Here is a 26,887-nt window from a genome sequence, read left to right on the forward strand (position 1 = left end):
ACATAGCGCGCGCGCCGGAGAGGAGCTTGATTGCTCATACTCTCTGCTCGATTTTGTTCGCGAGTGACTAGATAGATTGGCGTTTGAATATACCTTTACAATATACATACACTGCCAATAGCGTGGGCAGCTTTGATGATTTACAGGTGGTCTAGCAGGCGATGTGCTTGATGACATTTGATCATATTCGTCACTACGCTAAACACAGTTTTCCAAAACGCTGGAAGAGCTAGACGCACGCACCCAGCTTGGACTGTGTGCAGAAACCCGGGGCAATGCTGCCGCCGACGACGCCACGAGCCAGCATGCGCTCGCGCATCTCGGAAAGCCGCGGCCGCGCCTCGTAGACGGAACGCATCTTGCCGGCGGCGTCCCTCCGGCCGGACCACCAGACCTCGGCGCCGGCCGACGCGCGCGGCCACACAATCTGGTCAAAGGTCGGCCCGTCGACCGTCTCGGACCAGAGCGCGACCTCGCCGCCAATGACCCTCCCGGCCGCCGCGGCGGAGCCCTCGAGCCCGGCGAGGGGGTCGTGGTTGTACACGACGCGCCAGTTCTTGTAGGGGTCGCACCACGAGTTGAAGGGCGCGCGGGCGCCGACGGCGGCGTCGGCGACGTCGATCCAGGTGCCGCGGCCGCAGTCGAGGTAGTAGGCGTCGTACGAGGTGTCGATGACGCGGTAGCCGGCGCGGGCGAAGCGGCGCACGCTGTCGGCGCCGAACCACGTCTGGACGATGGTGTCGTTGACCGGCAGCGGGGCCGCCCACTCGGCGACCATCTCCTCCCAAACGATGGGCGTCAGCCCGTGCGCGCGCACGCGGCCGTGGACGCGGTCGAGGAAGGCGTGCAGCAGCGGCCGCAGCACGGCCGGGTCGGCGGTGCGCAGCGCCGGGTCGAGCAGCGAGTTGGACGCCTTGTACTCGTCGCCGCCGGTGTGGAAGTAGGCCGCGCGCGGCGCCACGCGCGGCAGCACGTCGCCGAGGAGCGCGTCCAGGAAGGCGTAGACGGCCGAGCTGTTGAGCTTCAGGGAGCCGCACGGCGGCTCCGCGCAGTACCGGCTCCACGGCTGGGCGCCAAAGGCGTTGGAGAGGCCCGGGTACGCGCGCTCGACGCCCACGTGGCCCGGCATGTCGATCTCGAGGACGACCTGCACGCCGCGCGCCGCGGCGTACGCCTGGAGGCCGTCGAGGTCCGCGGGCGAGTACGTCAGGCCCTCGGCGTAGCGGTGCCGCTCGGCGAGGCGCGGCAGCGCCGGCACCTCGAGCGGCCACGACTGCGTGTCCGTCGCGTGCAGGTGCAGCACGTTGAGCTTGTTCATGGCCATGCCGTCGACGGCGCGCCGGATGTCGGCGACCGAGTACCAGTGGCGCGCCACGTCGACGAGCAGCCCGCGGTACGCCATCGCCGGCGCGTCCCGGACGGACACGGGCGCCAGGTCCGTGTAGTACGCGCCGCCCCCGTCCTCCGCGGACGAGGACGAGTGCCGGTAAAAGAGCTGCGTGAACGTCTCCAGCCCGCGGAGGAGCCCGATGGTCGTGTTGGCCGCGATGGAGGCGTCGCCGGCCGTCGTCAGGTCGAGCGCGTACGACTCGTCCATGGTCTCAAACGTGGGCCGGCGCGCGTCCCGGCCCGTCTGGCGGAGCGCGAGCGTCTTGACGCTGCCGCTGCCGCTGCCGGGCGCCGGCTCGTAGTCCGAGTTGGCCTCGCGCAGCATCCACGGCACGAGGCCGTGGTGGAAGATGGCGTCGAGGGTGCGGTTCACGGCATCGCGGATGAGGCCGTGGTCGCCATCGTCGGTGGCGGTGGTGGTGGTAGTATTGGTGGCGGCGGCGCGCGAGAGCGGCCCGCCGTTGAAGGTCACTTGGATGTCGGGCGAGAGAAAGAGCACCTCGTGCCCGGTCGAAGATTCCCTCGGGATCGGCCAGATGGCACCGGCGGGGCCGATGGCGGAGAGGATGCCGGCCGCGAGAGCCAGGGACCTGCTCAGCATAGTGGCTTACTACAGGGTGTGCACAAGAATTTGATCACCAACGGGAAAGGAGAGCGAGAAACCATCTTCAAAGCATGACGGCGGAAGCTCTGAGCCTATTTATACCAAGTTACCGAGTACGTACTTTTGTCGGCTAATGGAACCTATCCAGTCCTTGAAGTGTACATTGCTCTCACAAAATGGACTGGCGCGAGCTAATGAGCCGACGGACAATAAGGGCCGTGATCACAGACACAATTGAGCATCGGATCATACTATAGGTTAGTGAGTGATAGTTGTGTCCTAATACAACGTTACTCTGCCTTACCTCTGCCGCCCCGGTCAACAACAACCAGTTGGGGTCGCTCCGTTCCTGGGCCGCGGTTCCCCGCCTCTCGGTAGCACGGCACGGACCCCCGCCGCCGCCACCACCGCGTGGAATCATGTAGAATTAATGCGTGTACGGATTACATGACCAGAAAAGGCCTTCACTTGTATCTTGTGACCGTCAAATAGGCGAAACACAGCTACGGCGACGTCTTCATGCTACCTGACTAGGGAGAGTGCGTGGTTGTAGTGCGGACCGGCCGCGAGTGATGATACAAGTATTTAGCAATACATGGACGCTTCTATATTGGATAGTATATTTAGAATTTCAGGAAGAGATTTAGATTCCGATACTGACCAAGTAACGAGGTCTTCTTTGCCGTTGTCAGAAACGGCAAATTCCAGGAAGAAGAGTATAGAAGAAAATATGACGGATCTCGTCGCAATCTCGCCAAACAATAGTATCAGTGACTTTAATAATCGCCTCGAGCCTCGAACAGCTGCATTGGGCCATCACTCGCCCACTCATGGTTGCAATCTTGTACATGAGGCCTTATTAGTCGTGAATACGATGCCGCTGTTCCAGTCCCAACATGCTGAAAAGCGCGGCTGTAGTGATCGGGCGGTGCATAACCCAAAACCCTCTCAACAATGCATGCTCATCCTCGCTCCCGGCCTTTTTCAAGATCGCCTTCTTCTCTTAATAGTATATGCTATGATTCAATTACTATACAATACAAGATCCACTAAATCCGAACGTGAAGATTGTCTCTCTATCCCGAACCTACTCACGAGCTTGCGCGACACAAGGGTAACCGCAATGGCGCGTCGGCCACTGCAATCCTGTTGGAGTTCGTATGAAGATTCGATTGGTGAGTCTTTTCATGAGCTATAATATAGACTTTCTAGTTTAAAAAGCCTCTGCATTCGCACGATGGCATAGGGAAACCCTAAATCCCAGGGGAAAACCTATACGAGGCATCTCGGTTTCCTAGCACCAAATATCGGCGTTCTACTCGTCGTCCTGGTACAGACCGCAGTAAACAGAACCGACTTCATCACCAATTCCGAGAATGTGAAGATCGCTGACCGACTCCCGAAGGCCTGCATACAGTACTGGTGGAAAGCAAAAGTTGTTTCTGTGGTATCCAGCCGTCAGTGGGTGCTGCTGCTCACCTGCGCGGTCAAATCATCGCAACTTACTTGTAAAGAGCGCAGCTAACTCCTCCAGAACGGAATCGCACAGAGGATACCTCTTGGCGCCTTTATTTGCTTTTTAGTACTTGTCTCTCTCAGGAGGATTGAAAAGCGCTGCCATGCTTACAGATTTTCGGGAAGCGGCCAGCATCGACCCGTGCTAGGAATCTCATAGGAAAAGCCACGAAAGTGAATATGTTCGTAGAAAACAACCTATGCGAGAGGGGTCGAGTTAGAGAACTGGGATACAAGTGTTTGAGAGTAGCCAATGCTCACGCCGGTGGTAGCAGCCTGAGCGTCGCTGGCATTCTCTGCAGCGACGGTCTCGGCAGAAGCGGCCGAGGCTACGGCCAAAAAGAGCAAGTTGAGAAGCTGCATTGTGATGAAGAACTATAATATATGTATTGTTGACTCTGGTGAGAAGCAGGTAGAAGTCTGGCAGATATACCATTCATTGAAGCGGAGAAGGGTGTATTTATACTTGCAGAGCACCACACGTCCCAAGTACATCGCAAACATATTCCATAGATAAGATCGCCCTCTCTCGCCTGGCTCGGTTTGCTAGGTTCTCTGTAGGGGGGTTTAGTTCACATAGTGCCACGTCACATCCTCACCAACGGTCCAGACGCTCCAATTCTGCATGTAGTCCATGATGTTGACCCGAGACCGGCTTCCATCCTGCAGTGTGGTAGTCATGCAATCCTCAGATGACCCCGCTGCAAGGAGTCGGGTGAGTGATAAAGTTACTTGTTGCTTGTCCAAAGCTTTACAGCGATTGATGAACTTTCAAGGCATCAAGTGTTCTTTTTGCGTGTCAAACATGTTCGAGACTAGCGCTTTCTCTGATTCAAAAACCCCGGTCGTGCGATGATGTGGCGGGCTGAAGGACCTCCGTATAGGTGGCTGGTAGCTGACTCGACATAGTCGCTGACGATTTCGAGTCGTCTGTCTTTTCCAGTGAAATAAATACCACGATACTGTTACCTGCGGGATTTTTTCGAGATGTAGAGTGGATTTTCTGGTGCGAAATCAGCAAGTCGGAGGTTTTGGTGAACTGGGTCGACTCGACGCCCACCATTAACGCGCCAAAAGATGCTCCGGTCGTCACAATATGACTGCGCCATCATCTCTGCGAGCAAGTTGGTTAAAAAAAATAGTTAATTTTTCCGCAAGGCATTGTAGATAAAGTAGTCATTTCATTCTTGTTCGCTTCCCAAAAACGTGAAGTCGTCTTTGTTTAGCTTACGTTATAAACTTGAATCTGCAATTCTCCTCCATAAGCTTTTGAAAGCTATGAAGAATGACTTCTTTATGCTAAAGGGGCGTTGCATTTCTATCCCGTTTTATCAATGAAGAGTGACTGAATTCTAGCCCGAGGGCTATAAAGGCGCTCTGCGGTCCAGAAAGGGGGCAACAATGTAGTACGTGTACACTCTTTATCTGCTATTCTTACCGGAGAAAAGAATATGAGAACCATAAAAGTGCAGAAAAGTGCAAAAAATGCAGGATATAGCTGGTGAATTGATGCATATGGCGATTCTCAATCAATGATTCAAGATATCCTATCGGTTTCTTGTTTGAGCAGTCGCAAACGAAAACTGGAAAAGAGTTACTTCAACGATGTTTCATTTTCTCCCTATCAACCTAGGGTAGCCGTCTGAAGAAATTTTGTATTCCTGCCAATGCACCTCCTGCTCTCTTCTTCGTGACTCTTCGGCTTTTTGTACCAATTATACTACATATTTCGGCGGCGAAAATATGAATTAGCTATTGCGGTGCCGGAGAAGCAGCTCCGCATCTCTTTTCCGGGCAAAGTGTCTTGAATTTATTAGATAGCCGCCGCTTCCTTTAGTTCATAGTAGGTGAACTCGAGATTTGTCTGAAGTACGGAAGCTGAAAGTTGAAACTGCATTTGGAACTTGCATAACAGTCATCTCTCAACAATCGCTTGAATCAAAGTTGACCAAAAGCGTGGCATGAAAGGCAATCTCATCCAAAGTCCTCAAATACGACAAGAGGGCTTTTAGGTAACTCTTTCCTCCTCTCACATCTGTGATTACTGCAAGACTATCAGCAGACACCATTACACGACCAAGATGTAAAACAGTTCATTCAAGTTGCTCCGCGAGACATATCAGCCTCGTCATACAGAAATTCACTGAGCCTTCCTGTGACATAGAGGAGCTTTTTTACAGACGGAAATCGTCTCTACACATAGAGACGGCACACGAAGCCAAACGTTGCAGTAATTTTGCGGCCATCAAAGCAGACCACGAGTTACTTTTTTTGCTCCCAAGTGGGATGATGAAGCTGCTTCTTGCTGATTCAACTTATTTAGAGCCAGGAAAATCACCCAATCATTACTATACAGTAGCGTAAAGGCATTTGGGAGGGTATAAACCTGTTGATGCTATTTGATGTCTTGAACAACACCTTCAAGCTTGGCACTGCTAATATCAAAAGCGAAGAGAATGTTGTTCAATTAAGTGTAGATCGGGAATAGCCCTTTGATCCAATTACTTTATATGAGTGGCTTTAATTGGTTGAGCGTTTATGAAGTCCTGAGTGGTAGAACCATTATTCTAAGCCTCTGCAACTGGTGTAAAGGCCTTGCGATGTCAAATTCACACTCGCCGGGGGGCGTGCGCTCGACTGACTGACCTAATGTAACTAGACATGAACCTGTGGTCGTTCGTCAGCTCCGTACTAGCTCATTTGCCGCTATATCACGAGGGGCAAAGCTAAGACTTCACCAGAGAGTACTACGTCGACTTCTTTTGCAACCTAAACCCCAACCTCCCCGAGACACGGCTCCACATGTGGAAAAGATGGCCTCCCCCCCGGGCGACCGATGCTCTGGACTACTTCGAGCGGGGATTGTGTGTTTGACAATGCTAGACCCGACAGCCATGGATTTCTGGATGGTCGTATTGCCGTGTTCTACTTCTGGAAAAACAACGTGAGACCGACGCGGTACGGGACAAAGAAGGAGAAGAAGCAGTAGCTTGCTGTCAAGTAGCTACACTTAAACTGCTACGTAGAGGTACAGAAAACAGTCCTGTCAGTTATAACGAGTACCACCCCCGGAGTTTGTGAAAGAACTATAAGTCCCTCAAAGTCTCAGAAGCTCGAAACGGCTGGTGGTGTATTCGGAAATGTAATGTCAATCACCGTCATGATCTGTAAGTGGAACAAAGCTGAGCTGCGACAGACTTTGTCTGTCGCGTAGGCTACCCGTTGATCAACTATCCCAGCTAGCGTACGCCAGGCCGCATGCGGCGGCCGCTGGAACGTCGCTCACACAATTTCAAGTGCAAAGGCGGCGCTCCCCCCCGGACGAGGCCGGGGGCTAGTTAGTGGCGGTATACTCCAACTTCAATTCTAATCATACTTGGGATCAAGACTTTGCTTTACATGGCCCGCCGGTACAATAGTCGATATGTTGAGAATATAAAGCATTATATGTGCTACTGATCGCAATAACGCGCATGTAAAGTATAGAGAAGATCAAGGAATAGATAGTAGTAAATATCCTATGGAATTTCTAGCAGTATATCGAATCAAAACTCTATCAATCCGAGAGAGAAATACTTCCGCCTAGCTTTCTATATTTTCTGAATCATCGTTATCGTGTTATGTGCTTGAATTACACCAGCTGTCAGCATGGCAGACAAGCCAGACGCGGTCTGGTTGTGGAAGCAAGCCCGGCCGACAAAGATTCTGGACGATACTTGAGTAATCACTGGGCCGATGACAGGGGGGCGTGGACATGCCTGCGAAACTGAACCTCGATGAATGTAGAAACTCCGTTCTATATGCTGGGGCTGCAGGGTGGAGGGCGAGGCTCGTGGAACGGACTGGACAGGTTCGCGACAGCCAGTCGGCGAGCTGCCGCTGCACACAGCGCACTGATAAATATAAAATCAGCATTCGGAAACCATTTTTAGAAGGCAGATCACTGTAGCGGCATCTCCAATTCACAATGGACAATATTTTATATTTGAAATGATGAAACTGAATAGATCCACCAATAGATTATGTAGTCCTGCTAGATTTAGCTAAATTGTTCTGTGCAGAACGCGACCAAGTTCTGTGATTTGTCATCTCCTCTACCACCCATTTCCTACAGGCTACGTCTCATGCCACTATATCTAGTTCCAGCTGGACAGATTTCTAAAAAGCCAATCTCTAGAGGATCGTCGTTTGAAAGGGACCCTAGTGCACTAAGGGAAGTTGAGTGTGAGGGGTCCCCTAAAAGATTTTGCATGGCGCTTTTTGTCCGCCGCTGGGACTACAGGTCGAAAATGATTGCTGGGACATGATGGATGGGAGCAAGAGGATGACGGAAGAAGCAAATAGAACAGTCTATATACTACATAGTCGCATCTTTTCAGACGCGAGAGACACCTAGCCCCGCGCGTGACAGAAAGCGTGTGCCTTCATGCTTGAGACGTTGACATGCTTTCATACTAATCGTACAGCTTCACCGGAAGACGTTTCATCACGCCCTCGTATCCGTGTTTGTTTTCATGTTTCGGAAATCGCAACGAACCGGTCCCGCCATCCTACTTGGCGTGCCGTCCAAAGATGCTTGTCAAGTCAGCCTCTCTTGTCGACACGACGTTAAACTGAGAGAACAGGGAATCCAGACTTACTTGTGAAATGCTTGGCCGAAGAATCCGGGCTTGGCGTGCTGGTCATGGATGCTATTACGCCTTGCTGCAGCGTCCGCGCTATGGCGATGCTGTGATAACCCGGCGACACCTCGCGAGGCGCTGGCGTTCTAACGTGTTCGATCAGCACGAGTCCCCAGTCTCGAGAGTTTATATTTCATAGCTCACGCTGGTCTTGGTCTGCAGTTCTGCAAGGTTTTCGGGTGTTTTTCCGTCCGAACTCATCTTTCTTGTTCTTTCTTGTTCCTTTTTGTGTTGTGTCTCGACTGATGTTGTGCTTCTCAAAAACAGGGATGGTACAAGGCGACTCTATATACTGCATCGTCGAATAAAAGATCTGCGCTACTTGAATGGAAGATTCCGTATCGGGAAAAATATCATCGGGTTTTGATCGCTGTGTCTCACATTACATCTTGGCCTGATGAACGATCGCAGCGGTCATTGCTGGTTGGTGATGGGCGCAGAGAGCCGACTAGCTGCGCATCGCCCACCCTCTACACGTCATTGACATTGTCAAAGGGGCTCAGCGACACAGCAGAGCCGCGACCAAAACCCTATTTCGATTTCCGCCAAACTAGGCCACTTTTAACATCGGCACTAGCTTGCCGGGTAACAAAAAAAGGTATTTTCCGCAGATGCCGATGACGCGCACCAGTCCACCGAATGGCAATTCGCGGCAGCGACTTATAAGATTCGAGCCCTTTCTCGGACGGCATTTGCCTGGCGCTCCAGCCTACCAACCTCAAACCCCCATCAAGAAGTCGTCCCAAGTATGAGCTCTCTTCGCTACTGCCGGCCAGTGGCTCGCCACCTCGCCTCTCTCCGTCAGCGACGCTTCGTCGCCACCGATGCACCTACCCTGTACACTGCAACCGCCACCACGCAAGGCCCTCGCGGCGGCCAAATCGATGGGAGCGAGGGCTTCAGCGTCGCATACGCAATGCCCAAGGCCCTTGGCGGGCCCGGCGGCCAGCAAAAGACAAACCCTGAAGAGCTATTTGCCGCCGGCTACAGCAACTGCTTCCAGGTGGCCATGAACCTCGCCGCCAACAGCATGAAGATTCGATTGCCTCGCAAAATCGAAGACTGCCAGGTGAAAGCAATTGTCCAACTCATCGGTGACATACGAAAGATGGACATGGGGTTCAAGGTCGGCTTGGAGGTTCGCGTCAAGGGGATTGAGCAGGCTGATCTTGAAGCCGTGGTGCAGAAAGCCAAGGAAATCTGCCCCTATCACCGCGCCACCCACGCACAAGTTGAAACAGATATAAAAGTCTTTAGCGTCTAATCATAGTTTTTTTTTTCTTGTTATTCATAATTGACGAGGGAAATGTTCCGTCAGATTTATCTGACATGCAGAAGCTAAGACCCGTATCAATCAGCCCTACGCGCATGTCAATGGGCGATCGGAATCGATTGCCAAGGGCCACTCCACCCAATTCATGAATACCACCGACAAATTGGGACAGGACATGCTGCTGGGTGTAAAATACGACCCCGGCTTGTCTTAGGTGTCGTGCCAACATTTTTGGCCATGCAAGATCATTGTGTTTCCATTAAACGAACTCGAGTACCCCGAGGCGCTGGCGACGGCAATGAGACGCATCATCGCCCTTGGGCACGCGCAAGAGATATCAATTGTTGCAATGAGGTTCGGTAAATGGCGGCAAATGTACCCCCAAAAAGGCCAAGGCTGCTGGCCAATTATGCGCGGCCAGCTTTGCCCGCAAAGGGTAAGCACGATGCCCGGTCTTTGCTACCCAGATGGCGATGGCGCTTACGGTGACCTGCATGAACACAACCCAAAATGGCCCTCGTTCATTCTCAGCTACCACCTACACGGGCCACATCCACGGGCCACATGAACGTGCTTCATGGGTGAGCTTGATTCGCAAAACAGGAATTTGATCGATTGTAGCCAGAAATCTCATAAGTTGTATGCAATGTCCGCTCCGACAAAGCTACAAATCTGGATCGGTTACTTGGTCAAGCTCCATGACAAACAGGTACGGTTTGAGGAGGTCCCCAGAGCTTCACAGATACGTGGGTCTCCTTATCTTTCTAGGTCTAAGCTTGTCTCTACCATAAAGTGTGTGCGTCGCTCGTTTATGCTTGGTGGTTTACGCGGACCGTTCCAGCATGTGCGTCGCCGAAAGCATTCTCCTAGTGTGGTCTCATGTCTCCGGGATGAGCGGACCGTTGGTTGAAATGCAGAAGAACATGGATCCATAGATATTCTACATTCGAATATGTGCACATTTGTTCTTGACGCCGCGAATGCCGATACGAGGTCCATGCCAATCACAATCCCAAGCTTGCAGAGAATGATCTACCAAGAACTTGTAATGAGACTCTTATTGCTCACTGCGCCCTCTATCCTGTCAAAACCCTTTGAGCCTCGAGCATTCGAAGCATGATACATTGTCTTTGTGCTGTCTTGGCACGCATACGTGACGGGTGCGGCCAAGTTCAGCTTCTGGGCAAAACCAGTCCGCGACACTAGTATCACCAGTCATTAGCCAGCTTTGCAAATCATGAAATTAGGTCCATGCTACGAGCCAGAAAAAGAAAGCCATTCCAATACGCTTCCCATCACACCTAGAAGACGTGGGCTCACCAGGTTTGCCTCCACCAGGGGCGTCGCGAAACGGGTCCCATAAGCAGTAAGAAGGTGGATGGACGGGTAGTCTCACGCTTCCCCCCCATGGCTACCGATGGCATCGCGCCACTGTCAAGGTTGCCACGCGCCTGGAGAAGCTTCCATTGTTCTGGAGCTGGCCCAGTATGGTAGAGACTTCTCACACCCATGCGCTGGTCATATTTAACGAGCGTCGCATGGCCCTCCATATATAGGGCCCGCGGCACCCTCCCCCTCTGGCGCAACTGGACTGTCAAGCCCAGCCCAATGCACCACGGTTGTCTTTTTTTTGAAGCTCGGCACCACACTAGGAAACATTCAACGACTTCTTGATTTAAATATAACTCACACATACTCGCAATGAAGGGCCTTCTCGCCGCCGCCTCGACTCTGGCTCTCGCCGCCGCCACCCCTCTTGTGCAGAGAGAAAACACCTGCGCGCAGGGCTCCAAGCCCCCCTACGGTGCCCTCACGCACAGCGCTTGCCCTTGCTGGAACTGGTACAAGATCCAAACCGGAGATGGCGACTGCGGCAAGGTGGCGAGCAAGTTTGGCGTCAGCCGCGCAGACATCATCAAGTGGAACCCCGATGTGAGCTTGACTGTGGACGGCACGTTTTACGACTGCATCAACTTTTGGCCGCAGCAGCAAATTTGCGTTGGTACGTGATTGACTATGGAACTTTGAAGCCCCCGAGAAAGACTTTTGGAAAAGTACCAACTTTTACTGTTCAGGCGTCACCGCTCCCAACCCACTACCGACGCCTCCCTGCAACGCCGACCCTCCCTACCCCGTTGGCAAGGGCACTGTATGTGGCTGCAAGCAGTGGTACAAGATCCAGAGAGGCGACGATTGCGCTCCTGTCGCTTCAAGGTTTGGCATCTCCTCGGACCAACTCATCAAGTGGAACCCGTGGTTGTCGGCCGACGTCGATGGGACTCACTACCCTTGCCTGAACATGTGGCCTACGGATAACCTCTGTGTTGGTGAGCAGACCCTTTTAACCATCTTTCTCTCGAGGTATTCGCTAACATTGCCTCTTTAGCTGCTTAAAAATGTCCTTCCGTAAGGACATACCCATTTCATCATTTAGCGAGGTTACGATTCTTTGCATGTATATGTATATAGTGCGGGCTGCTGGGATAAAGACAGCATTTATGGACATAGAAATTTCTTGCTAGGCTGGTGCAAGCCTTTACTATTTGTCGCTAGACGACTGTATATATCGAAATGCATATAATAAGACAAAGACAAAAGTTCCAAAACTATCCGAATGGTCCCGTCTACTGGCTGTTGAGAGCAATGTCAAAGACGTCATAATTTTTCCATTCTCGGGTTTCTAGCCCTTTATTCTTCAAGGGAATCGAAAGAAGAAGCGGGATATTTTGTTCCGACAAGCCACCATGGGAGCGCAACCTGTGACCCTTGAGACCCGACAAGTCGTGCTCTGCCTCCTTGGCACCCAGCACTGCATTCTCTTTTGCGATGATAACAAAGTCGCCTTCACGATCCAGCGGCATCTCGAATGCGGAAGCGGCCTCTTCTTTGAGGAGCGAGGTTTCCACCTTGTCAAAGGACGCAATGTAGGCAGCCATGGCGGGAATGCGGTCCGCGTGGGACTCTGGCACGTAGACGCGCACGAATCCGCCGAGCGCACCGTGGTGGACGACAAAGGGGTCGGCGATCGGGCAGATGACGCGCGCGCAGCCCTGTCCGAATCTGCCCTCCAGTTCGTCCTGGACGTACAGCACCACGGGGTTGCCATTGGCGTCTGACTTGTCGCTCATGCCGTGATCGCCCGTGACCGCCACCACGGCGCCCAGCTCGAGGCACTCGCCGATTCTCTCGTCAATCGTTGCCAGGAACTGCTGCGCTTCGCGCTCGTGCGGCGCGTACTTGTGCTGCACGTAGTCGGAGAGCGTGAGGTACAGCAGGTCGGCCCTGGCCTCGCGCAGCAGCTTCACGCCAGCTTCGAGGACGTGGAGCGACAGCTCGGCCGAGTACTGGTCCGGCCGCGCATCGCGGCCCAGCCACGCCAGCACCTCGTCGCTGGCCAGCTGGGTCGAGTAGCAGACGGTGGTGCCGGGCCGGTCGAGGCCGCGCCGCAGTATCTTGCGCAGCTTGTCCTTGGCCGTGATGGCGGCCACGCGGACGCCCCGCGCGGCCATTTCGGCCAGGATGGTGGAGCCGCGCACGAGGGAGTCGTCCACAATCATCGTTTCCTTGCCGGTGGCACGGTCGAGAAAGTAGTTTGTGGCGATGCCGTGAGTGGCTGTGGGAGCGCCGGTGATGATGGACACGTTGTTCGCGTTCGTGACGGACGGCATCGAGCACTTGGCCGTAGCATGGAAACCGTCCCTCATGAGCTTCGCCATGTTCGGCAGGGTGCCCTTTGCGAGGCCTGCGTCCAAGTATTCGGGGTCAAATCCATCGACGCATATAATCACAGTCGGCCTTTGAGGCAGTTGATAAGTCCTGCCATGGAGGGTCACTGTCATGGACAACAGTCAGCAGCCGCCTCCTACGACGCAGCAGCTGTCCACGTCCACTTACCAGATCCTGTACCTGACATCGTGGTGAATGGAGGCTACTTTGGTAGTTTATGATGAGAAATGTAGAAAAAGTCTACGCAGAAGTCTCTTCCTGGCCTATTTGAGCGGTCACGGTTGTGCCGCTGCAGCTGCAACTGCTGGGCTCTTGTCATCTAGCCTAGCGTGTTGCCGGCGAGAAGGCCGATCTCCGTACAACAGCAAAGTCACCAAATGCATCATAGTTATGAGTCTTTTTAAAACCAAGATTTCCACACAGAATAAAGGTCCGCCATACGCGTTGGAAAGATATGACAAAGAAAACGTGCTAAACTTGAAAGCGGTCATTGCCACTCCGCCATAGCTTAGACACACGGAGCGGGACCGACAGCGCCAGCAATTATTTCTCATGCATTATTCATATTTGAGTCGAGACTGAAAAACTTCTTATTTCAAGGCTGCAAAACTTTTTCGTCTAAAGGAACTCTGAAAGGTCTGCTTGGTCGACGAGAAAGTCATAAGTGCCCATGAAGAAGTTGGTCGCGGGCTCGCCAAACATGCCCATCACATCATTGTCATCAGCCCCCAAAGTCAGCGTCGGGTCTTGAAACGCAGGCTGCTGGTTCGCCGGATCCGTGCCGGAGACTGCGGGCGGCTCGGGTGCTTCCTGAAGCTTCATCTTTTGCACCAGCCCGCGCATGCCCTTGGTCATGCTCACCAGCAGATGTCGTCTATGCATCTTTGATGTGACCTTTTCCAGCGCGGTGACGGTTTCCGAAATGAGGGGGCGGATCTCGCTCGCGTTCACCTGTATGAAGCTGAAGTACTTGGACGAGACTTTGAGCAGGAACACGATCGAGAAGGCGAGCATGGTGCCAAAGTAGATGGGCAGGCCGTCGAAAAAGGACTGCAGCTCTTCGTCCGCGTTGACCGAGCGCAGGATCGACATGGCCGACCGCACGGCGCCGTTGGCAATCTCGTCCAGCTCCATCATGACCTCGGCGGACTGCGTCTGCATCCGCGCCGCTCTGGTCGCACTGCCTCGGAACGCGTGCGAGCAGAGATACAGCTTGGAGAAGTGATACTGCAGGGCGACGCCCTTGCGCGGGTAGTTGCCGATATGGGGGTTCGGCGCGAACCGCTCCATCCACTCAGCCCGCAGCGTGTCCATGGCGATGTTGTACCGTCGCAGGGCGGGCAGGTCCGCGTCGCCGAGCGGCTGGTTGACGTCCACCCCGAAGGAGTCCACGGCGTCCGACAGGACTGTCCAGCGCAGAACGTGACTGACCAGCCGCGCATCGTCCTCTGTCGTGTGCGGGAAGTCGAGAAACTTGCGGACGCTGCGAATCGCCTCGCACTGCCGCGTCAGCGGAGGCCGTCCGAACGGGATGCTGAAGTGATGGTCGCAAATGTACACGAGGTAGTACAATCGTGCGTTGAGATAGGCCTTTTTGTCGCCTCGAAGAGCTTTGAAGAAGCTCTTGTGCAGCTGCAGCTCGGTCGCCATGCGCACGGCCGTGCCGACCAGCGTCCATGCGACTTCGCCGAGCCAAAACGCACCGATGCAGAGCGCGCGAATGTCGTCAATGTTGACGTCCTTGGAAAAGGTCTGCGAGGCGCATTGCGAGAGAAAGGCGGCGCAACAGGACTGGTAGTCGGGCGAGGCGATATGGAGCGCCCCGACGGTGGACACGGCGGCGACCAGGAGCGGTGAAGAGGAGCGGGCATATTCGAGGGTTCGCGTCTCCACGTCCCCGAGTATACGATATGGAAAATGATCCAGCCTAGTCTGGTATGCGTCAAAGTAGCTCTGGGCTGCTTCGAGCGTGATGATGCCCCGTGATATAATGTCGCTGCAGTTGGCAAGCCGCGGCTGCGATTCTCCTTGGGAGATGTAAAAGCCAGGCAGAGAGCCGGGGCTGGACTCCAGGTCCATGACAATACTCCAGTTGTTGCCGGTAGGGTTCGCTTCTTTGAGAGCCTCTGGTTGCGTGGTGCGAGGTTCCGGCTCTTCTGACATCATGGTCGTGTCGTCAGCCATATCCGCGGCCATGGTGGTATCGCCCGGACTGTCTTGGTCACCGTCCAACAGCCTTAGAATTTCTGCAGGGTCGGAGCCGCCAGCAGCGCCGGTACGGAGAACGGCCTCTATGCGGCCGATTCTCTTTTCCATTCGGTCTTTCCAGCTACGACCGACACCATGTTCAGAATTGATGCATGCACGAGCACCTCGGACGCGGGGCACTTACACGTTGTCATTCTCAAGCAGCATCTGAAGGCTACGGTTGACCGTACACGGCAGCCCGCGCTTCTTGCAGCGGGTGCAAGGCGGTTGCGCATCTTTCATGTGACATTTTATCTAGCAAATGGTGAGCAATCTTGCTTCGCAATTGCAAAGTTGGTCAGGTTAGCTTGTACACCACCTTTTGCTTGCGACACGCGACGCACGCGGTAATCTTGCGTGTAATCGTCGGCGGCCCACTGGCGGATTCTTGATTCTGCTTGGCCGCCGGCACAGCACCGTTGCTAGCAGGGCCCGGCATTCCGAGCGATGTATATCAGATGGGGATGTACTATATAACCTCCGGGCACAGAGCGTAGTGCTGTCAGGTAGTAGTAGCACACTGAGTCGTGACGCTAGCTAAGCAGACAAGCAACGACGCCTGCCGACTGAGCGCTGCCGCCGCACACTGGCGTGAGGTGATTGGGTAAAAGAAAACACCGGGATTTCGGTAAAGTCACCGCAAGATTGTAAGATGCTCAGGGACAAATTAACCGGAGATGTGTCTGATGAGAAGCGCAGGACTTCAGGCCGGTCCCCCCACACCGGGCTTCTCGCCGGGATTTTTTTTTCTTCATGTACTATTTCGGCTTAGCGCTAATTCTACCAACTTGATAACCCCAACCCCAACCCCAACCCCAACCCTACATACTGAACTCTACTTCACGTCCGGTGTAACCAGTGTGTGATGGGGCTTTCTTACTTTGAGGAAAAGCGGGACAAACGCTGTTGAGGTGAGATTTCAAGATGATAGCCAAGGTTATCACATATCAGGCTGGCAGCATGAATGTTATCCTCATAGTTCTCCAAACCTCGACAAATGCAATACACAGCTTCTCGCAGCGGGCCTACAAATATATTCTTCGACCAATGGCATTCAATTGCGATGGCAAGGAACCAGGCGGGTATCTGTGGATCGCCTATGAGCACATCGACACTGCCACCTTGTTCGACATTGCGACGAACGATTTTCTGGGGGGCGAGGGTTAGAAACTACCCATGTGTGCCTTTTCTTGCTAAACTAGTTCAACATCCAGGCCTCCAGTGATGATGAAGCATTGGCTGAGGAACTTTGAACGGTCATTACAACGAAATTCCAACTACTCATTCCAGCAACTTTAACAGTGATAGTCATGCCTTATACGTGAATAAAGGTTTCAACCAATTTGAGCTCATTAATATGCCTCTAGTTTTCGATCTCACAAGTTTTCAAAAAAAAAAATGTCTGTCATCCGTAGTTTCGCTCAATGACAAGCCTTTCAGCGTTCGGACGAGATTCTCGCACGGAACAGCCCAGAGGCGATTGCGCGTCTGTAGACTCCTTCATCTTACACTATGCTGGAACCGATCACCGCCCCACTACTGTTATGCGTAGCTTCTGGACTAGCAGCCGCTGCGCCTTGTCAGAGGGGAAACCATCGTGTTGGAAATGAAAAAGCTTAACTTCTGGCGACGGCTCAGCCCCCCGCGTTTGAGCGATCATGGATTCTTTTCGGCGACGGCAGATGAGAAGCGGCCTCCAGGCAGTTTTTCGTCTGATCTGCCGTTGCAACCAGAAAGTGATATCGTTGGGTGCGTAGGTATAAAGGTTTGGCAGATCTCACAGCAAACATCACGACTCTATACATGCAAGGGGAGAACTGTCTATCGCTCTCCCAGCTCCAACGCAGAAACCGCTGGTCAAAATAGCTACTATGGCTCAACTAGCACATGCCAAATTTTTCCGCCCTGCAGAATGGGACAGGCAGTCCGGCGTCATCATGGCCTGGCCGGCCTCCGCCAACGACGCCTACCTGGACGACAAGCAGGGCCTCAAGGACGTCACCAAGGACATCACCGCCATCGCGGAAGCGGTGGCGCTGTTTGAGCCCGTGACGCTCGTCGTCGTGCCAGAGCGGCTAGAGGAGGCCGAGTCGCGGTTCAAGCGGTCCAAGAACATCACGCTCCTCCCCGTCGACGGCTACCCCAAGCTCGACCTGTGGATGCGCGACATGGCGCCGACGTTTGTGGTCAACGACGACGACGACGACGCCCGGCTCCACGCCGTCGACTACAACTTCAACGGCTGGGGCAACAAGTACCCCACGGGCACCAGCAACTCCCTGGCGCGCATCATCGCCGGCAGCCGCAACGTGCCGGCCGTGCCGTCGTCGCTCGTGACCGAGGGCGGCTCGCTCGAGGTGGACGGCGACGGCACGCTGCTCGTGACGGAGAGCTCCGTGCTCATCGACAACCGCAACCCGGGCCGCGGCAAGGCGCAGGCCGAAGAGGAGCTCCGCCGCACGCTCGGCGTGGACAAGATCATCTGGCTGCCCGGCCGGCGCGGGCTCGACATCACCGACGGCCACGTCGACGGCCTGGTGCGCTTCGTCGCGCCCGGGCGGGTGCTGCTCAGCCGGCCGCCGAGCAGCAGCAGCACAGCCGCCGACGACGGGGGCGGCGAAGATCCCTTTGTGCAGATGTACCGGGAGGCCTACGACATCCTCGCGCGCAGCACCGACGCCCGCGGCCGGCGCTTCCACATCACCGAGATGGGCGAGGCAGACCTGGACAGGCTCGACGTGGACCGGCACACGCGCAGGGACATTGAGAGCGGCAAGGAGGACTACCCGTCGCTGACCTACGTCAACTACCTGGTGGTGAATGACGGCGTCATCTTCCCCCAGTTTGGCGACAGGAAGGCGGACAAGGCGGCGCTCAAGGTAATCCAGGACGCGTACCCGAGCCGGGAGATTGAACCCGTCTATATTTACGAATTGCCGTTTTATGGCGGCGGGATCCACTGCTCGACCCAAGAGATTCCCATTCCGAGAAATTAAAAAACAACTCGGTCTCTTTATAGCCGAGTGATGGCGAAAAAGAAAAGGACCCCTTGTTCAGAGTTGGTGTCTTTGACTCGGTCGGAAGCGAGAGCAGTACTTCGCCTGTCGCCTTTACTGAGTATTAGCCACCCCCTTGTCATATCCAAAAATAAAAATTCGCCGTGGAACGGAGCCCGGGCTTGGGTACGTTTATTATGCAAGACTAGATAGCTCCGATCCTGCAGTTGTGCATTCAGCTCCGCACCACCAAGCTGGCAGCAGGGGTGGACAAAAAAGACCGTTCGCCGGGGATCGAATATTGAGGCACTGTATTCGACTACAGCTTCCAAGTAATCTTTAGGCGGGATCATGAGGCAGAATTATATATCTATTTCAATGATTAACAGTCGTATGAATTTGCTCTCTATAGCATACAAGTGTGCTGCCAACTATGAGAATGATACAAGTGTAAGAATGGCGATTCCGAAGTGAGGCGCTTTTCCAACAGGGCAACACAGATCCTTTTTTTTATCCACTCCATGGCCGGGTGCTGCTAATTCCGGTGCAATGTTGGAGCCAGTTGTGCAACTCCACCACAAGTAATCTACCAAGGCGCAAACTAAGTACTTACAGATCCTCCGCAGGTACGTTTCTTCTTTTTCTTCTTTTCGCTTTTTGCTTGTTTACATCTAGTTTCCTCAAGCTTTGCCCTTTGTCGGCATTGCGCATGCAGCATGTGATCGTTGCCGATACCTCGGACATGGCAGAATCAACCGTGGTGTATTGATAACGAGTTGAGCTGGCTGCACATCATCTGTCCACCTACCACTCCAAGCATCACAAAAGAGCCTGAGACGACTGACCTAAGCCAAACCTGACATCAATTCAATCAGTCCAAGGATGGTCGCCATTTTGAATGAAGACATCGCAGAAATACTTCACTCAATCTTTCAGGAACCCGACAAAATAAGGACCATCCTATGAACAATGTGGATGAAGCCTACCAGTACCCATGAGTCCTACCCACCAGAGTCAAAGCGCGTATCAGTGGGGGCCTATCTTAATGGATGACAGCCTCATGGTGAGGGAAGTGAACATGGATGATATATTTTCTATTCCCGATGAGCGTAGCCGACGTAGTCCGAATGAGACATTGAGGGAATAATGACAACCCCCCCCCCCATGCCTCCTTCAATTGCCCTACAGGAGACGGAACAAGTTCCGACTGGAAGATTTAGCAGGCTCCACGACAAAGTCCGGGGAAAAAAGCAATATACAGTATCCGTACCCAACATTAACCCGACTAGGGAGGGTGGTGATATTGCCGAAGAACGAGAGCTGAAAAGAGCTCGTATGGTCAATACCGAATCAGCTTTCAGCTAATCTCGAATTGGGGCTGATTTGTATTGTGAGAGGCGAAAAGAAGAGAGCCTACTCCGCAAACCCGTTGTGGGAATCGTGCTTGATTTTCCGTCAGGCCGCAACCGCACAACAGCCGGCAATCTAATGGCTTTCCGTAGTCGCTGCGGGGTTCTCGCCAATAGGGGGGCAATTCGGGAACTCCCAAGGTCTCCATCGTGAGGTAATGTCTTGTCGTTTTCTTTTTGTCCTGCTCTGCTTTTAGCGGTAAGGCGATATGAAGCTCCGCGCGTGCGCGAGGGGGGGCCGATCATCGCGCAACTGCCGTTCGTCTCCTCTTAATTTGCGTCCAATACCTCGTGGCGGTAGAGCCATGTATATAAGAAGCCCGAGTATTGCAGCATGCACATGTATGCAATCCCACCTTGTCCCCCCCCTTTCCACTCTTGGTATACTTGTCACGCTTGGCCTTTCAGAGGTATAAGCACCGAGCAAAAGAAACCATGGCGAGCCGCCTCTATGCCGCTGTCGTGGCCCTCCTCCTCCTCCTCGCAGGCGGCGTCGACGCCAGCTGGAAGCCAATCTCGCACGACACGCAGGCCGTGTGCGACACGCTCCTCGCCGAGTACCCGGACAAGCTCGCGTGGGATCCTCTCGGCCCGCACGGCGGCCGCACCCTCGGCCGCGCGGCCGCATACAACGCGGCCAACCTCGACTACTGGAACGCTGCCAGCAGCCTGAACCGTGCCGCCTGCGCCTTCTTCCCCGCGGCGACGGACGAGGTCGCCTTCGCCGTCCGGACGCTGAACCGGTACGGGTCGGCCCCCTTCGCGCTCAAGGCCGGCGGCCACAACCCCAACCTGGGCTTCTCCAGCGTCGGCGGCGGCGTCCTCATCGCCTTCCGCCCCAACTTCCAGACGGCCACGCCGTCGCCGGACGGCGCCTCGGTCGAGATTGGGGCCGGGTGCAAGTGGGAGGACGTGTACGGCGCGCTGCAGCCCCTCGGCAAGACCGTCACCGGCGGCCGTCTCGGCGATGTGGGCACCACGGGCCTCATCCTCGGCGGCGGTCTTTCCTACCTGTCTGCTCAACATGTAAGTGGTGGACGACAAAAAAAAAGTCACTTTTGTATTGTTTTTTTTTGTTTCCTTGTCCTCTTTTATTTTCTTCTTTTTTTCTCTTTTCTTTCTTTCTTTTTTTTTTTTTGCCCTGTCCAGTCGTCTCTTCTCAGTCAACTTTTCAATTGTACTCACATGAAAAATCTCAGGGCTTCGCCTGCGACAATGTCCTCAACTTTGAGACGGTCCTGGCCAACGGCACCGTCGCCAACGCCAACGCGACGTCGAACCCGGACCTGTACTACGCGCTGTGCGGCGGCGGCAACCGCTACGCCGTCGTGACCAAGACGACGATGGAGGTCTTCGAGTCGGGCGTCAACGGGCAGGTCTGGGGCGGCGTGCGCACCTACACCGAGGACAAGCACGCGGCGGTGCTCGGCGCCGTGGCGCGCTTCACCTCGGAGAACGCGGACCCCAAGGCGGCCATCATCCCGACGTTTGACTTTGCCGGCGTGCTCGTCCTCGACGTGCCCGTCATCCTCGTCACCTTCTTCTACGACGACTTCGCGGTGCCGGCCGGCGTCTTTGACGCCTTTGACGCCATCCGCAGCCTGAGCGACGACACGGGCGTGCGCTCCTTCGAGTCGCTCACCCGCGAGATCCTCGCCGGCGACTACAAGGGCCTGCGCTTCCGCATCGGCGTCAACTCGTTCCCCGCCATGCCGGCCGCCAACATGACCGACTTCCTCGTCGACCACTGGGACCTCGTCAAGAGGCGGGCGACCCGCGCCGCCGTCTCGGAGCCGCTCGACTTCAAGATCATCGCCTTTGCCGTGCAGCCCATGCCGGCCATCATCGCGCGCGCGTCCCGGGCCCGAAACGGCGGCAACGCCCTCGGCCTCGACCCCGACCACGGCGACCGCGTCTGGATCGAGTACGACCTCGCGTGGGCGAATCCCGTCTGCGACGCAAAGTGCACGGAATGGATCGCGAGCATGGTGCAGGAAGCCCACGACCTGCATGTGCAAAAGTATTCGGGCATCTACCCGACCAACTACAAGAGTGGCGATTTGAAAACCATCAGGTACAGTATACCCGGCCTTTTCTTTGCTCCGTGTACGAGCGACAGGTTTGACTAACTCATACATTGTCAGCTACAACCCCATCTTTATGAATGATGCTCTGGATACACAGCCCGTGCTACAGAGCTATGGAGAGCAGAACCGTGCGCGACTTATGGCTATTCAGTCCGCGTATGATCCCCACGGCTTCCTGATGACCAGGCAGAACGGTCCTGCTTTTTAGATGCGGGGATAAAGTATAATCAATGGGTATAGCTTGTAGGCTATATTTTTAATCTGTACGGAGTAGTCCTTACTAGTAACTACTTATAGCCTATGTCATATATATGTAAATGCACACAAATATACACGCCGCAATGATGCACTTCTACTCTTCTCTCATTAAAGGTGTGCCGCAACTCCAGAATTGGCTAGCTTGTTGGCTTCCAAGTAGTAGACAAGACTAACCTTGACCAATGCCTACTAACTTGGCCAGCTTCTTCATGCTAGCTTGCGTAGAATCTATCTTACTCGTACAGGATTATCCGCATCCGTTATCGAGGCTGCAACCTACGTCGTCCTTTGTAGCTGGGATCAAAGCTACCTACCCACCCCTCAAGGTTGAAGTGCGACTTGTGCAAATTCCCATCACCGTGGCCCCCGAACAGGTCATCAATATTCGTTTTCTAGCGTCCTCGCTTCGCCGCTCGATCATCATGCGCCGGCTGAGCAGCTGAAAAAAAAAAGAGCGTTGCCTGCAGGAAAATTTGTCGCCTCGGCTCGGCGGTGGCGAAGAGAGAGCCCAAGAAAAAAAAAACAAGAATGAATGGTCGGCGACTTGAGGCGGCCTCGGAGCCGAAAGGCGCTAAGGAGACGTACGATCGGTGCCCCGATGCCTGTGACCTGGATTTCGGCGCGGCGCGGGCGCACTAGGCAAGCCAATCCAGGTTCATAAGCCAGCTAGTTGCGAAAAAAAAAAGACGTAGGGTCCACGGGGGGTGGGGGAGCGCTAAAACATTTTCACATGCTCCAAGACAAGGAAAAAAAAATATGATGCAAAGGGAGAGCCATGGATGCATGTATGCAAGGGACTGACTCGGACCCTGATAACAGCCACCGATCAAGTGATGAGGATGGGATAGGCATTTATTTCGTGACACGGGTTTGCAATCACATGAATTCGGGGCAGACATGGTAAGAAAGAGTCTATTAAAGAACTGAGAAAAAAAAACACGTCCAATTGGTAACTCGCTTTTATTGTGTCATCCAAGTCATCGCCATTTCATGCAATTTGAAAACAGAAAAGAAACAAATAGACCGAATGCGTTTTGCGCCTGTATTCGAGCCGAGCAGTGATATTCTCCAGACCGCGTGCCAGCCAAAGACCAGAATAGGTTGCAGAGAGAGGGAGAGAGCGTAGCAAATCGTCTGGGGCCGCGGAAAAGGGTAGCCACAAGTAGAAAGACGGGAACCAATCAATAACTGGCAAGCACTGTATGCCCAATGAACCCCAAGGATTTTCTTCTTTTCTTTTCCAAACAAGACGAAGGAGGGAATAATGAGTAACAAGATAAAGAAATTTCATCCCAGACCAAGGCGCCATGATGTCATGTATCCATGTTAGGATGGGGGATAGCTTGACATGGTGTTGTTGCAGTCATAGGCAAAAGTCATAAAAACGCCCAGAAAAAGAAACCTAGAGGTTGCAAAAGCTGACGATAATTGCACAGAGAACAAGGAGAAAAACAAGCCGAGGAGAAAATTACTGGTTGATCTTCTCCTTGACCTCCTGCGTGACTTCGGCCTTCTTGACAGCGACGTAGCTGCTGGCGATGGCGAGGGTCTCGTTGCTGACCTGGAACAGGGTGGCGACAGCAGCCTTGCCCTGGCCCAGGTAACCCTTCTCAGCCTGCTTCTTGGCCTCGGCGTTGTAGACCTCGAAGACGTGGTCGCGGCCCTCGAGACCCTTGTTGTAAGGCAGGAAGACGAGGGCCTTGGCGTCGCTGTAAAGCTCGGCAGTGGGCTTCTTGACGATGGGGAAGGTCTCGTCGATGCGGGTGAGGGTCTTCTCGCCGAGAGAGTCGACGCGCTGGACGTACGGCGAGACGTACTGGTAGGGCTTGGCGAAGTAGGGAAGGATGGGGGCGGCAAAGGTCTTGTAGGCAGAGTCGCCAAGCTTGATGGAGCGCTGGGCGATGGGGTTGGAGTTGACGGTGCTGGAGACGGTGCTGACGCTATCGGAAATGAGGGGGTAGTTGAGGAGGTGCTGTAGGAATTGTTAGAATGTCACGACTTGATTATGATGGTGAAGATGGTGATGATGGCAGAGGCGGTTGCATCAGATTGGGTGGGCGTGCGTACCTGGATGAAAGCAGACTGAGGGGCGGAGCCCTCGATGTTGCCGTTGACCTGAGCGACAGCCATTGTAGGGGAGCGTGGTGTGTGTAGTGGGGGTAGTTGAAGGTGTATTATTTTGAAGAGACGGTCAAGTCAAAATTGGTCCCTTGAATGCAAGCGATGTCGAATGAAGCAAAAGACGTGAGTGCAAGGAAGGGTCGTAAGAGCGAAGGGAGATGCGTGTGGCAGGCCTTTATCTGTTTTGGACTTGGTCAAGAGGCGCAAGACGGTTTCTTGATTTGGAGCAGGGGTGGTTACGTCTTGGTTGGGCGACGCCACGCATGTGATAGCGGCCACCCGTATGTAAAGTTGTGTAGGTGGGAGTCTTTTTTTTTTTGACAAAAAAGAACTGGAGCCAGAATGCTTGGAATTTAATTTATTAAATAATGTTTCTAGTTTTTTCGTTATTTGTTTCATCTGTCTTGTTCTTGCTTCTCTAATATTTTCAAGCACCAATAAATAAGTTAGTTTCCTTTTCCTTTCCGTTTCTTTTTTATTTTCTTCTTGTTGTTAGCAACTTTGTTTGTAGCTGGCAACTGGCAACTGGCAACTGGCAGCTGGCAGCTGGCAGCTGGCAGGCAAAAAAAGCCGTGAACAAACAGGCCGCCAGCTGGCAGCATATCTATCCATCCATCATCCATCCATGCGTTTGCTGCTGGCTCACCTTGCAGCTGGTGGGCCAATCCGTAGACCTGATTGGTCCACTCCCCGCCCACACCATTCTTGCTCATGCTTGCGACTCTGGCATGTGAAAAAAGAACCTCCAACCCCTCCCTTGCTTGGCCTCTCTGATTCATCCAAACATCTAATCTACCTCCAACGCTACGCTCCATATATTGACGCTAGTATGTTGCACAGCCAAGAGCTAACTCGAGTCTAGAGAACTCTTCGCAGCCTGGCAACAACTGGGCTAACTGCTAACTCCTTTTTCCGGCGCTCGGATCCACCATCTGCCACAATCTACTCCTCTGTCTGGCCTGCCCGCGTCCTCACCTCGCCCAACCCCTACGGCCACGATATGCTCTGCTACATTGCTCTTGGATGGGAGGGGAAAACTGGCACCTTTGTCTGCATACGCCACTGACCATTGATCTCAAGGCCATGCTGTGGCCGTGTCAACAGCGAGCCTGATGCCGCACGAGAAATTGCCGGACACTGCGGAGGTCAAGTCGTGTACAAACACGGCACGAACACGTACCTCTGTACCCATGTGTCAGCGATAACGCATGTCGCTTCTACGGCCATGGTCCAACTAATAATCAACGACCTGATACACACACGAGCTCTCACGGCAGCATCTCGCCGTCCGCACCGTATCATCATGAGCACTAATCATCTGCCGCGCAGCAGACAGTAACCCTATGATAACGGCTCCGCTGGCGCTGCTCAATTGGGTGCCGACGGGTAAGCTGTACAATCTGTGCAATTGCGGCGCTGATACCGCCAATTGTGTCCAGACCATACCCCATGATACGACAACCTGCCGCCCTCTCTCAATTCTGTGGCTTGCAGTGATAGGCAGAGCCAAGTCATCGCATTCTTATTAGGGTGTGTCTCTACTTGGTGCCGATAACACCATACCTACCTATCACCTCACCCACCCCCAAACCTCGTATCTCTGCGATACGCCCCGGGCTTGTTGCAACATGTCCTGCAATCTTCACTCACGTCACCGCTTCCAGATTAAAGCTAGTTTAGTTGCTCTTTCAACAAAGGCGCGAAACCAGCTCCCCGTGCTACACCGGGGATGCCCCCAGGTCAGCGGGCAACTAGGAGATGTTAGCATAAACTCTGTCTACGAAAAGCAACCGGAACCACAACACAACACTAGCATGCCATGCCATGCCAGGTTTTGGCATGGCGAAATTGCCTGCCACATGTTTGCCATCATGGCCCTATCAAATAGCAATATTCCAAGGGCCTAGTCGCTACAGCCACGCCTGTTTTGCGTTGCGTCTGATCGTCGGTCGCCAAATCAATCGCCACAAGCCGAGCGCTCCTTCGGTACGTCAATTACGTACAACCACCCTGAGCCTTTATTTTTTTTTTTAATTCTTAAATTTCTCCGTTCAGCTACTACTGAGTAGTTCCAAAAACGCCTCCCGCTCGGAGCCCCCCACAGACGCCGAGATGCCATCGGCTCTGGCAGGCAGCGTAGCCAAGAGTAACAAAAGAAGAGCTGGCTCTGGCCCGTTTTGCCTTGGCCGTCCCATCAAGGCAACGAAACGGGCAAAAATAAGGGTAAAACTCCGTTCCTAGTTGCCAAGAACTTGCAAAGCGGGCATCACAAATTTTTAATTGCAGTCAACTGGCTATGCCGCCGTGACATTGCATGTCATGCTGGGCAACCTGATGGATCCTATGGCCCCTGTCAGTAACGGTTGTCTTCTGCTCGAACCCTCAAATCAGAGCAACGAAACCGGGTTTCAAATCAGGCCAGGCGTCAAATTTTTTCAATGGCATCCATATATCACTCGCGGGGCCTGCTTCCGAGGATCCATCCCATCCATCCCTCAACTGTCGCCTCGTCTGGCGAGTCTAAATCGGGCTCACCTCATTAATTGTGGAGCGCCACCCTGGTTCGCCGTCACCTTACTT

General features: G+C 53.8%; 9 protein-coding genes across 9 annotated transcripts; 4 read left to right on the forward strand and 5 right to left on the reverse strand.

The window, feature by feature from the left end:
- Positions 1 to 229: 229 nt before the first annotated feature.
- On the reverse strand, positions 230 to 1,990 carry V2A60_009368 (beta-N-acetylhexosaminidase; the record flags this gene model as incomplete). Its single annotated transcript, XM_083260634.1, has 1 exon — positions 230 to 1,990. One exon carries the CDS (start codon positions 1,988 to 1,990, stop codon positions 230 to 232), a length of 1,761 nt encoding a protein of 586 aa, XP_083116760.1.
- A 1,318-nt stretch (positions 1,991 to 3,308) lies between these two features.
- Positions 3,309 to 3,871, reverse strand: V2A60_009369 (uncharacterized protein; the record flags this gene model as incomplete). Its single annotated transcript, XM_083260635.1, has 4 exons — positions 3,309 to 3,435; positions 3,500 to 3,559; positions 3,621 to 3,706; positions 3,770 to 3,871. The coding sequence occupies 4 exons, from the start codon at positions 3,869 to 3,871 to the stop codon at positions 3,309 to 3,311; spliced, it is 375 nt and encodes a 124-aa protein (XP_083116761.1).
- A 5,067-nt stretch (positions 3,872 to 8,938) lies between these two features.
- V2A60_009370 (uncharacterized protein) lies at positions 8,939 to 9,454 on the forward strand (the record flags this gene model as incomplete). The annotated part of the gene is made up of 1 exon (XM_083260636.1): positions 8,939 to 9,454. The coding sequence occupies one exon, from the start codon at positions 8,939 to 8,941 to the stop codon at positions 9,452 to 9,454; it is 516 nt and encodes a 171-aa protein (XP_083116762.1).
- A 1,710-nt stretch (positions 9,455 to 11,164) lies between these two features.
- Positions 11,165 to 11,857, forward strand: V2A60_009371 (LysM peptidoglycan-binding domain-containing protein; the record flags this gene model as incomplete). The annotated part of the gene is made up of 3 exons (XM_083260637.1): positions 11,165 to 11,465; positions 11,539 to 11,790; positions 11,850 to 11,857. The coding sequence occupies 3 exons, from the start codon at positions 11,165 to 11,167 to the stop codon at positions 11,855 to 11,857; spliced, it is 561 nt and encodes a 186-aa protein (XP_083116763.1).
- A 230-nt stretch (positions 11,858 to 12,087) lies between these two features.
- On the reverse strand, positions 12,088 to 13,376 carry V2A60_009372 (uncharacterized protein; the record flags this gene model as incomplete). The annotated part of the gene is made up of 2 exons (XM_083260638.1): positions 12,088 to 13,295; positions 13,358 to 13,376. The coding sequence occupies 2 exons, from the start codon at positions 13,374 to 13,376 to the stop codon at positions 12,088 to 12,090; spliced, it is 1,227 nt and encodes a 408-aa protein (XP_083116764.1).
- Positions 13,377 to 13,807: 431 nt separating this feature from the next.
- Positions 13,808 to 15,875, reverse strand: V2A60_009373 (uncharacterized protein; the record flags this gene model as incomplete). The annotated part of the gene is made up of 3 exons (XM_083260639.1): positions 13,808 to 15,518; positions 15,582 to 15,691; positions 15,756 to 15,875. 3 exons carry the CDS (start codon positions 15,873 to 15,875, stop codon positions 13,808 to 13,810), a joined length of 1,941 nt encoding a protein of 646 aa, XP_083116765.1.
- Positions 15,876 to 17,307: 1,432 nt separating this feature from the next.
- Positions 17,308 to 18,432, forward strand: V2A60_009374 (agmatine deiminase family protein; the record flags this gene model as incomplete). Its single annotated transcript, XM_083260640.1, has 1 exon — positions 17,308 to 18,432. The coding sequence occupies one exon, from the start codon at positions 17,308 to 17,310 to the stop codon at positions 18,430 to 18,432; it is 1,125 nt and encodes a 374-aa protein (XP_083116766.1).
- Positions 18,433 to 20,276: 1,844 nt separating this feature from the next.
- V2A60_009375 (FAD-binding oxidoreductase) lies at positions 20,277 to 22,136 on the forward strand (the record flags this gene model as incomplete). Its single annotated transcript, XM_083260641.1, has 3 exons — positions 20,277 to 20,867; positions 21,041 to 21,915; positions 21,986 to 22,136. The coding sequence occupies 3 exons, from the start codon at positions 20,277 to 20,279 to the stop codon at positions 22,134 to 22,136; spliced, it is 1,617 nt and encodes a 538-aa protein (XP_083116767.1).
- A 1,518-nt stretch (positions 22,137 to 23,654) lies between these two features.
- V2A60_009376 (uncharacterized protein) lies at positions 23,655 to 24,316 on the reverse strand (the record flags this gene model as incomplete). The annotated part of the gene is made up of 2 exons (XM_083260642.1): positions 23,655 to 24,158; positions 24,254 to 24,316. 2 exons carry the CDS (start codon positions 24,314 to 24,316, stop codon positions 23,655 to 23,657), a joined length of 567 nt encoding a protein of 188 aa, XP_083116768.1.
- Between the last annotated feature and the right edge of the window lie 2,571 nt (positions 24,317 to 26,887).

Source organism: Cordyceps javanica, chromosome 6 (assembly GCF_051103115.1).
Source record: "Cordyceps javanica chromosome 6, complete sequence".
Taxonomy (NCBI): Eukaryota; Fungi; Ascomycota; class Sordariomycetes; order Hypocreales; family Cordycipitaceae; genus Cordyceps; species Cordyceps javanica.